Source organism: Lissotriton helveticus, chromosome 7 (genome assembly GCF_964261635.1).
Source record: "Lissotriton helveticus chromosome 7, aLisHel1.1, whole genome shotgun sequence".
NCBI lineage: Eukaryota > Metazoa > Chordata > Amphibia > Caudata > Salamandridae > Lissotriton > Lissotriton helveticus.
Genome location: NC_136068.1, coordinates 1,514,501,057 through 1,514,512,606, shown reverse-complemented (window position 1 = coordinate 1,514,512,606; position 11,550 = coordinate 1,514,501,057). Strand labels below are relative to the sequence as shown.

The 11,550-nt window shown below is 51.1% G+C and overlaps 1 protein-coding gene across 7 annotated transcripts in view; it reads left to right on the top strand.

Annotated features, from left to right (window-relative positions):
* Positions 1 to 930: 930 nt before the first annotated feature.
* LOC144770438 (uncharacterized) overlaps positions 931 to 11,550 on the top strand; it is a 776,993-nt gene continuing 766,373 nt past the window's right edge. For 6 of the 7 annotated variants that reach the window (XM_078654952.1, XM_078654949.1, XM_078654953.1 and 3 more), the window contains exon 1: positions 931 to 1,002. In XM_078654952.1, the coding sequence (XP_078511078.1) occupies positions 992 to 1,002 (11 nt within the window). In that variant the 5' untranslated portion in view covers positions 931 to 991. The remainder of the gene's footprint in view (positions 1,003 to 11,550) is intronic. The other variant, XM_078654950.1, reaches the window with a different exon arrangement.

The window sequence follows — 11,550 nt, the reverse complement described above, 5'->3', positions numbered from 1 at the left end:
GTCTAACACAGATTAAACAGACCACATTTCCTGGCTTTTGGCCTGGGACCCAAATTTCTTCTTGGCGTTGGTCCCAACCGCAGCCAGTAGCCTCCAGGCCAATGGAGGCACCTTGTCTGTTCTAAAATGAGGCAATTTTCCAGTATTGGGAGTCAGGGCTCCCACGCACTTGGCATGATGAAGACCCCTTAAAGTCCATGGCATGCAAAAACCATCACATGGCACTGAGTCCATCAGGAGTCCACCAACCAGCCCCTGTCCGTGCAGGTAACAGTGGTGGGGCGGTGGGGCTGGGTAAGGGGGGATTTTGAGGGATGATGCTGAGGGAAAAATTAATTATTTATTTAATTTTCCCTCTGCATCGTTCCTCGAAATCCCCCCATAACAAGCCCCACTACCCCACACTGTTACCTGCACGGACTGCGGCTGCCACCAACCAATACTCAGACAGTTACCAAGTTCAAAAATGATGAAATAATGAATACTGTTACAAAATATACCACATATTTTTTGCCTTTTATTACTGCGTGATTTACTCAACCTGCCGCAAAATGTGTCTCTCTCCTGCCACATAATTCTAGTGGCCCTGCGCATACGTAACGACAAGGTACACAAATTGAGGATAGTCCGTGAAAAATACGAACAGGTGGTCGCCCTAGTTGGGGTGTAGATGGCGCCTTAAATTAGTTAGTCGTTTAGAGTTCACTTTTCATTCGTTTCTCGAGATGGCCCAATTGATCACTTTCGTGGAGATTAAGTGTTTTTATCAGGACCTGTGCGATCAATGTTGATTGAGCATGGCACTAGTGGGTATTATGCTTACAGTTGCTAACAAACATGCATCGGTTTCCACCTCGCTTATCGAGTGCCTTGAACATGTGATCTGGCGAGCAGTGAATGATGAAATGAAACTGAAACTTTGATGTCCACTCAAACCCTGCTGCAGGGGAAGCATTTGTTGGAGATCGGTCTCGAGGCGAATGGCTTGAAGATGCCTGTAAGGTACAGTGCTCTTTACATGTTTGTTTGTTTTTTTGTACGAAACGCTTTAATACTGCACTTTATGCGACAACCGTTTTACTCACGGAGTCACCGGGAAATGCCGTATCACCCCCAGTCACATTATGAGGGTAATGGAAATGCCTCTCATAATGTTTACCAGCGCGCAGCTAACTTTCATTTTAACACAGATGTGGCGTAACAGCTAGAGTTGCTAATTTGTAGCTGGGTAAGCAGGTTCGAATGTCTATGTCGGCTCATTATCCTGCGATTGTGGGTAAATCCATGAATCATCTCTTAATTTCCAAAAAATAAGAATCTGTCCTTGTGTAATGTGACTTGTGTTCATGTAAAGCGCTCCAAAACCTTCGGGTCAAGTTCGCGCTATAGAAAACTGAAAAAAACTAATTGAAAATAAAGAACACTGATGAGGAAAGAGTTAAAAAGTTCTCAAAACTCTTATCATTAGAGAGGAGCGCGAAAAGTCGAGGATCGAGATAAAGGAGTTATAGTAAAATTAGTTTGTAATGGTAAACAACGTTTACGTTGTGATTCCCTGCGGGGAAAAATAAAGCGGGATAATATAATGTCATACATTCGTGGGTTAGATATAGCAAGAGCGATAAAAATATAAAAAGCTAGGGATAGAGTCGGGCAAAGAAGGTAGACGTTTGAACAGTCTTAGACGTGAGAAGTGAGAACTAATTCGCACGTTTGGTGATGTTCAGCCATGATCCACGTAAAATGACAAAACAATAAAAATAAATGTTATGTGAATAAAATACCCCTCTCGCCCCTAAAAGTGTAGGAGCACCGCTCCAAGGGGGATACAAAGTGCACCGTGTTGTCACCTGGAGAGTCCTCAGAGTGCCTCTCTCTGGTGGGATGGCTTCATGAAGCCTCATAATAGCATGGGTACTCACAAACTTTCTCTGGGGGGCCAAATTTACAGTGTGGTTTGTGTCCGAGGGCCGCACCGGTGTGGGCGGGGTCAGTGGGGAAGGGGGCGGGGCTAGAGCAACAAAAAAAACTGTGACCATGAGGTTGATCACAGGTCCCTGCAGAGGATGCCTTCGTCCACTGAGCCACCAGACCCTCCCCCTCACTCTGAGGTCTCCCTCTCTCTGAGGTCTCCCTCTCTCTCCTTCCCTCTCCCTCACTCTGAGGTCTCCCTCACTCTGTCTCCCTCACTCTGTCTCCCTTTCTCTGTCTCCCTCCCTCTCCCTCCCTTTACCTCCCACTCCCTCCCTCCCTCCCTCTCCCTCTGTCTCCCTCTCCCCCTCCCTCTGTCTCCCTCTCCCTCCCTTTCCCTCCCTCGGTCTCCCTCTTCCTCCCTTTCCCTCCCACCCTTGCTCTCCCTCCCTCTCCCTGCCTTTCCCTCCCTCCTTCTCGCTCTCCCTCCCTCCCTCTCCCTCCCTTTCCCTCCCTTTGTCTCCCTCCTTCTGTCTGCCTCCCTTTCCCTCCCTCCCTCTCGCTCTCCCTCCCTATGTCTCCCTCTCCCTCCCCCTCCCTTTCCCTCCCTCCCTCTCCTTCCCTCCCTTTCCCTCCCTCCCTCGCTCTCCCTCGCTCTCCCTCCCTTTTCCTCCCTTTCCCTCCCTCCCTTTCCCTCCCTCTCACTCTCCCTCCCTCTGTCTCCCTCTACCTCCCTTTCCCTCCCTCTGTCTCCCTCCCTCTGACTGCCTCCCTTTCCCTCCCTCCCTCTACCTCCCTTTTCCTGCCTCCCTTGCTTTCCCTCCCTCGCTCTCCCTCGCTCTCCCTCCCTTCCCTCCCTCCCTCCCTCCCTCCCTCTCCCTCCCTCTCTCGCTCTCCCTCCCTCTGTCTCCCTCTTCCTCCCTTTCCCTCCCTCTCTCTGTCTGCCTCCCTTTCCCTCCCTCCCTCTCCCTCCCTTTTCCTGCCTCCCTTGCTTTCCCTCCCTCGCTCTCCCTCGCTCTCCCTCCCTTTCCCTCCCTCCCTCGCTCTCCCTCCCTTTCCCTCCCTCTCGCTCTCCCTCCCTCTGTCTCCCTCTACCTCCCTTTCCATCCCTCTGTCTCCCTCCCTCTGTCTGCCTCCCTTTTCCTCCCTCCCCCTCCCTTTCCCTCCCTCCCTTGCTTTCCCTCCCTCCCTCTGTCTCCCTCCCTCTACCTCCCTCTGTCACCTCACCCTGCCTGTGTGTGCCAGGACTGTGACCGCTTCCAGGCGCACATACACAGCCGCACCCGTGCACTTCACAGGTCTTTAAAAGACCATTCGCATGTTAATGAGGCTTTGTTCACCTCTCAGCGCCCTTGCAGCCCCACTCTGACTATGGCGGGAATCGCCCGGCCCCAACAGAGCAGTTGAGTCTCTGAGTCGCGCTCTGGTTGCAGACACTCTTTAAAAAAAAAACCTTGGGGACGATGTCTGCAAGGTCCGCGGGCCACCAGGGAAGGCTTGCCGGGCTGCCAGGGGCCCGCGGGCCGTACTATGAGTACCCCTGCTCTATAGCATGGGTACTCACAAACTTTCTCTCGGGGCCAACTTTACAGTGTGGTTTGTGTCCGAGGACGAACCGGTGGGGGCCGGGTCAGTGGGGGGAGGGGGCGGGGCTAGAGCAACAAAAAAAAAACTGTGACCATGAGGTTGATCACAGGACCCTGCAGCAGACGCCTTCGTCCACTGAGTCACCAGACCCGGCATACATACATCTCTCTCTCTCTCTCTCTCTCTCTCTCTCTCTCTCTCTCTCTCTCTCTCGTTCTTTCTCTTTCTCTCTCTCTCTCCCTCTTTCTCTCCCTCTCTCTCCCTCTCTCTCTCCCTCTGTCTCTCTGTCTCCCTCTGTCTCACTCACTCTGACTGTCTCACTCCCTCTTTCCGTCTGTCTCACTCACTCTGACTGTCTCACTCCCTCTCTCCCTCTGTCTCACTCCCTCTGACTGTCACTCTCTCTCTGTCTCCCTCTCTCTCTCTGTTTCCCTCTCCCTCTCTGTTTCCCTCTCCCTTGCTCTGTTTCCCTCTCCCTCACTCTATTTCCCTCTCCCTCACTCTGTCTCCCTCTCTCTCCTTCCCTCCCCCTCCTTCCCTCTCCCTCTTTCCTTCAGTCTCCCTCTCTCTCCTTCCCTCTCCCTCCTTCCCTCTGTCTCCCTCTCTCCTTCCCTCTCCCTGAATCTGAGGTCTCCCTCACTCACTCTGTCTCCCTCACTCTGTCTCCCTCAATCTGTCTCCCTCACTCTGTCTCCTTCACTCTGTCTCTTTCCCTCTCTCTCCTCCTCTCTGTCTCCCTCTGTCTCCTTACCTGTCTCTCTCTCTCGCCTTCCCTCTGTCTCCCTCCCTTCCCCCCTCCTTCTCCCTCTCCCTCCCTCTGTCTCCTTCTCTCTCCCTTTTCCTCCCTCAGTCTCCCTCCCTTTCCCTCCTTCCCTCTCCCTCCCTCCGTCTCCCCCCTCCCTCTGTCTCCCTCTCCCTCCCTTTCCCTCCCTCTGTCTCCTTCCCTTTCCCTCCCTCCCTTTCCCTCCTTCTATCTCCCTCCCTCTCCCTCTGTCTCCCTCCCTTTCCCTCCCTACCTCGCTCTCCGTCCCTCTCCCTCCCTTTCCCTCCCTCCCTCGCTCTCCCTCTGTCTGTCTCCCTTTCCCTCCCTCGCTCTCCCTCTCTCTCCCTTTCCCTCCCTCGCTCTCCCTCCCTTTCCCTCCCTTTCCCTCCCTCCCTCGCACTCCCTCTGTCTGCCCCCCTTTCCATCCTTCCCTCGCTCTCTCTCCCTTTCCCTCCTTTTCCCTCTATCCCTCACTCTCCCTCCTCTCCCTCCCTTTCCCTCCCTCGCTCTCCCTCCCTCTCCCTCCCTCTCCCTCCCTTTCCCTCCCTCCTTTGCTCTCCCTCCCTCTCCCTCCCTTTCCCTCCCTCGCTCTCTGTTCCTCTCCCTCCCTCCCTCCGTCTCCATCCCTCCCTCTCCCTCTGTCTGCCTCCCTTTCCCGCACTCCCTCCTCTCCCTCCCTTTCCCTCCCTCGCTCTCCCTACCTTTCCCTCCCTTCCCCGCCCTTTCCCTCCCTCGCTCTCCCTCCCTCTCCCTCCCTTTCCCTCCATCCCTCACTCACCCTCCCTCTCCCTCCCTTTCCCTCCCTCCCTCCCTCGCTCTCCCTCCCTTTCCCTCCCTCCCTCCCTTTCTCTCCCTCCCCCTCCCTCCCTCCCTCTACCTCCCCCTCCCTTTCCCTCCCTCCCCCTCTGTCTGCCTCCCTTTCCCTCCCTCCCTCTCCCTCTGTTTCCCTCCCTCTACCTCTGTCTGCCTCCCTCTACCTCCCTCTTGCACCCTCTTCATCTCACCCTGTCTGTGTCTCAGCCCGGGCTGAGACAGCTTCCTGGGCACACAGAGTCGCACTCGAGCACTTCACAGGTCTTTAACCCCTTCCATGCTGATGACGGCTCCCGTCCGTCATGCATCACAGTGGGGCTGTGCTGATGATGGCTGGGGGCCGTCATGAACCCGCCCACTCATTAAAACGGCCGCACAGGCGCAGAATCGCGCCCGCGCCCAAGGGGTTAAAAGACCATTGATTTGTTAATGAGGCTTTCTTCACCTCTTAGCGCCCCTGCAGCCCCACTCTGACTATGGCGGGAATCGCCTGGCCCCCACATAGCAGCAGAGTCTCTGAGTCCCACTGCCGCAGGGGTGTTTGCTGACACTCTTTTAAAAAAAATACAATTAAAACACGGGTACGATGTCTGCAAGGTCCGTGGGCCACCAGGGAAGGCTTTCCGGGCCGCTGGCGGCCCGCGGGCCGTACTATGAGTACCCGTGCTCTATAGCTTCCAAAAGTTGTCCTGCACAAAGCAAAACTCTGAAGAGTGTCACATTTAGAGTTCTGTCGTAACCCTTTAATTAGGTTGGGTGCAGCACGTAACCTGCCGGGAATGAGAGCCCAGTCTGATCTCTAAACGTGTGAGGTTCGTGGCCCGTGATTTGCGGTCCGATCTTGTATTGACTGCCCCTTTGTTGCTCACGGTGGTCTTGGCGCAGTTCACGTCCTTCCAAGTTTCCGAAGGTGGCTGTGCTGCGTTTAGGGTGTTCTGTCAGTGTTTAATTCAAGTACGGGGTTAACCGGTAGGGACCAGCCACACTCATTTTTTGGGACCGGCACTTATATTTATTTCCTCATCAGACATTTCCCTAAAGAGAGAGAGATGGAAAAACAGACAAACGGGAAAGGAGGAACAGAAAGATGGGTAAATCGTCACCAAGGGAGAAATCAGGAACGTGCAAGATTGAGATGATGGGCCAGTGAGTGTCTGGCAGTGGATAAAAGAGGCTTAAAGGCCTGAGGAGCAGGGCCATACTGGCTACCGGGCAGTTGTGTGTGCTGCCGAGCAGGGGGGTGATTTCGTTGATGGGGACCTGTGTGTGCAAAACGAAATTCGTTTTGCTTTTTTTATTTCAAAGCGCACGCAGGTCCCCATCAACGAAATAAGTCCACACCACGGAGAATTCACCCCCCTGCTCGGCAGCACACACAACTGCCCGGTAGCCAGTCCGGCCCTGCTGAGGAGGATTCAGCACTGCACAATTTCACACTTTGCAAGCTTGTAATAAGCATTGGCAAAGCCAATCGGCCTCACTTAAAAAAAAATCATCAGTCTTATGAAGGTTGTTTGGGGCTGTGTTAGACCTGGCATTATTGGTGTGAGTCTCCCTTCCATTTTTTCAGATTGCCTCCTCTGTTTTTTATATGTTTTTGCTGGGTATATGCTTTGGGCACTCTGCCGCTGCTATTCAGTGCCACAGTGCAAGTGTTCCCTATGTTAAATTGATGTACTAATTAGTGACTCCATGATTGGGTTATTTGATTTACTTGTCAGACTCTAGTACAGTGCACCCTGTGAGCCCAGGGCTTGTAAATCAAATGCTGCTGGTGGACTTGCAGCACTGGTTGTGCCACCCACAGAAGCAGCTTGTAAAATGTGTCTCAGGCCTGCCATTGCAAGGCCTGTGTGCAGTCTGTGACTGCCATGTCGACTTGGCAAGTGCACCCACATCCCAGTCCCTAAACCTTCCCTTTTCTTCATGTTAGAGACCCCTATGGTAGGCTCAAGGGCAGGGTGCATTGTAAGTATAAGGTAGGAAATGCCCTGATGTGTGTAGCATGTCCTAATAGTGAATTACAGCCATTTTCATTTTTCACTATTGCAAGGCTACCTGTTCTCCAAATGCCAGAATGGGCAGTTAGATTATTACATCTTATAATCCTAACTGACCCAGGGAACATGGTAGAAATTCGAATTAGTATGCCTGAATTCAGAATGATGAAATACATCTTTTAGTGAAGTTGGTTTTAACATTCTGTGTTTGAAAATACCACTTTTAGAAAGTAGTTATTTTCTTGTCTAACTATCAAAAGCCTGCCTCTGCTAGGTTGTGTATTCTTCGTCTGGAGTTTGAGTGACAGGGGTGGGGGATTCCAAGAGACAGAATGAGTCAGTTCAGTGGTGAATAGGGAGATCTTCATCTAGATGGGAGGGAGGAGTTGCACCTGGGACCTGAATAGGGCTGGGCCTTCCCTTCACAATGTTGGCTCCACCTTCTGGGGTGCAGCTGACGTCTCTGCCCTGCACTGTGAAAAAAGAGAAGGAATAATGTCAACAAAGTGCTCCAGGGCTGTGCTTTCCCTCCACAATGCTGGCTCCACCTCCTGTGGGGCGTCTGATGTTTCTACCCTGTACTGTGAAAGGAAAGAAGGAGTTCTGTAAACAAAGTGCTCAGGAACTGGTTTGGACTGGGCAAAGGCCCATCTGCCTTCAGAGAACAAAGAGAAAAGCAGTATAAATATTGGGACTCAGACCCAAGAATTTTAGATCACTTCTGGGAACAAGAAACCTTTCTCCAAGGAGAAGAACCAAGGAAGCTGCAGGCGTTTGGACTGCCCCTCTGCCAGTGTGCTGTTTGCTGGGCTGGCCTGCAGTGGGTTCTTTATTGCCAAGGGAAAGGAGAAGGAACTTTTTAAGGATTTTCATCATCTACAGAATATTCCTCAAGGGCTTGAATTTGTGCTTGCTTTCTGCTGAAGTCTCAGGGACAAAAGACTTCATCTCCAGCTCCCCTCTGAATTTCCTTGCTGGGGATTCTAACTGCAGAAGCCTGCATGTCGCTGGGAGCTGGAAGCGCGATGCAACGAGAAGAAGCGCGTCGCCGCCGCAGCTGAAATCATCGCACCTCCGGAGAAGCGTGCCACCACCACATCTCCCAGAAAGTGTGTCTTCATCGAAAGCTGCCTGCTGTCACTGGAGAAGCGTGACGCCATCGAGAGAGTTGCCATCGCATCCCCGGAGAAGCGTGTCGCAGGTACTGTCGTAGCTCCAAAGTACAGAGTCGTCGCAAGGCTGCCAGGGCGCCTACGCATCGTCATCGCAGCTTCATCGCATCATCACATCAAGGGCGCCATCTTCTCGCATCGCACCAGAATCATCGCGGCGCCATCTTGCGCATCGCAACCGGACCGCAAGCCGAGAACCTACGCATCAACCCCGCATCGGTAAGGATCACGACGCATCCCCTACTCTGCGCAAGCATTGAGGCACAACGCATCATTTCCCCCAGATCACGGAACCGAAGCATCTCCCCTTTTGCGAGCCTTTTGTTCGCTTTGCGTTACGCATCCAGGTACTTTGTTGAGAACTTTGTCGCATTTATCATCAACTTGAACTAAGTAACTTTTACCATCTTTAAGTCAATCTTAAGTACAGTATTGTGGATTTTTGTTGTGTGTGGTCTTGTGTTAAGTCTATATAAAGAATACGGGCCCGATTCACAGAACTAACTGAAGACAAAATCCTAAACGTACTACTTTTGGTATTCACAGAAGGCATTTAGTAGTAGTAGTAAAGTTAGGATTTTGTCTTAAGTTTGACTTAAGACAGACTTAATGCAGACTTAAGACAGACTTAAGACACAGACTTAAGACAGACTTAAGACAGACTTAAGACAAATGCCTTCTGTGAATACCAAAAGTAGTAAGTTTAGGATTTTGTCTTAAGTTAGTTCTGTGAATTGGCCCCTACGTATTTTTATAAAACCTGTGTTGTGTCCATCTGCAGTGTTTTGTAATGTATGTAATGTATGTGTCTTGTAAAGCGCACTGCTGCCCTGAGGCGTCGTGGCGCTGTAGACCGCTGGGGAACCCGTCCTGGCTATCCCTGTGAGATGGTCCCTACTGGGTATCTCCAAGGTGAAACCAGGCATCCCCGGCGAATGTGGGGGGCCATTGTAGAGATGAGGCAAGCTAATGCCCAGAGTTGCCGAGTGTGATCCCTGGTTAGAGTAGGCACCGAGGCAAGAATTATTGAGTCCGCTGACCCTGGTCCACGACCCTGCCGCGTCAGGAATTGAACCCTGGTCCCGGGCCATTCTCTGCTTCCGGGTCTGCCGCCTCTAACCAGTGAGCCACACCACTCCACTGTATTGCTGTGTATATTCACAAATGCTTTACACACTGCCTCTGAGATAAGCCTGTCTGCTCATGCCAAGCTACCAAGGGGGTGAGCAGGGGTTATTCAGGAGTGTAATCCCCTTATCCTGACTTAGAAGCAAGGGTCTCTATTTGGACAAAGGTGTATACCATTGCCAACTAGAGATACCCAGATCTAACCAGCTGGATCACAACCACAAAGGGAAACTGTGGGTGGACTGAAGCACATGGAGGGAGGAACGAGAGCGTGGAACAACCATGATTTTTTTTTTCAATACTTTGACACCCCTTTCATATTTAATCAGTTGCTGCCGGCATGATTTGCGGCTGGGGGAGCGAGGAGTCGCACGTGGAGGTGGATGGGGGGAACAGATTTAATTTAATTAAAAAAAAAAATTAAATGTACCTTCCCGCTGGCCTGGTCCCGCGTCCTCTCTGCTCCTCTCCTGCTGTCCTGCCTCCGGCAGGAACAGGAAGCAGGCAGCCAGGCTCCCAGTCCCACCCCTAAGCCAATCACAATGCTGCAAGCAGCGTTGTGATTGAAAGGACGCCGCCCAGCCAAGGGCTAATGACCTGGTCATGTTCTCCATGTAGGCTGCATTGCAGCCTGCTTGGAGAAGGGCAGGGTGCGCATGACTGGTTTGGTTGGCCCCATTGGGCTGACCAAACCAGTGATGTGCCCTAAGGGTGGGCATCACTGGTTTGCTCGCAGAGAAGTCCCGCCCACCCACAACCAAACCCTTCTGCTTTCTTGCAGTACAGAAACATAAAATGGTGGGGGGGCGGGGGGGGTGTTCTCTCAAAGGGGCGTGCCCGATGTAATTCAGAAGTGGCTTAAAACGTGTATGCTCAGAAACTGTGCTTAGACTTAGTGTGCCGCCCAACTGATATTTTGCTACTTCTGTTATTGAGTCCAGATATATAATACAACAAGTAACATTACACCTACAACAAGCCAGTACTATTGGCTTTATCATTGTTTGTTAGTTGCATACAATAAATAAGCAACAACTATGGCTTTGTTGTATAGCATATTGAAAATGGTTCAGCTTTGAAAGGATGAGGCTGTAAAAGAAATATAACAAGTCTTTTTGAAGTTATCTCAAAAGCAGTGAAGAGTGGTACTGCTACAGAGTTAAGATTAATGTTTTTTCATACTGAGGGTGAGGGCAAAACTGGAGAGCCCGATAGGGACCTGTCTCAGCACCTGCTTTTTAGAACTGCCGGTTCTAAGTACCGGCAAGACCTGGCCCACTTAAAGCCCAGTCTAAAGTTAAAAAAGATAGCATCGAGTTTGTTATACACGCAAACGGATCAAATGAAATTTGCAAACTGTAAGAAAGGGCTATTCCTTCTTCCACTGCTTGGACAAATGAACAAAATCAGATCATAAGTAGCTGAGTGGCTCACGAAGCAACGACAGAGACAAGCATTCAATCCAGCGGTCCTAGGCTTGTATTCTCACCCAAGGTCTACACACCCAGAACTGTAGAGTAGTGAAATATAACCTTTCTCACCTGCACATGTCACTGTGCTCTTCGTAGGAATGCCAGACATGGGCTAACTAAATGTTAAAAAGGGTGGGACTTAACGAGGATCCCTGTGGGACTCCACATGGAAGGGAAAATGTCTGGGAAGTATGGGGCATATTATCAAGAACGGTGATAAAATTATCGCCGCTTTAGCGGCAGGAATCTGCAGCTAAAACGGCGATAATGGACTTGATGATATTGTCCTTGTGAATTCTCATAGCATCCCAAGTTCTGGTGTTAACCTTGCCTGCTATTGGAATTCACAAGGGCATATTATCAAGCCCATTATCGCCGTTTTAGTGGCAGTTTCCTGCCGCTAAAGCGGCAATAATTTTATCACAGTTCTTGATAATATGCCCCTACATTTCTCTAACTTTACTATTTGCTCCTGATCCTTTAAATAGGATTTTAGCAGATTTCAGGGCTGACCTGTGACCCCACAGGCTGTTAATCGACTAAGCAGTAGTTTATGATTTACCGTGTCAAACGCTGAGAGATCTAGCAGGATAAGGGCAGCCCCTTTTCCCTGATCTAAAGCCTGCCGATCTCTTCGGTTGCCTTGAGCAAAGCTGTCTCTGTACTACGCCCCTTCCAAAATCCAAACTGGGTGGTATCACAGA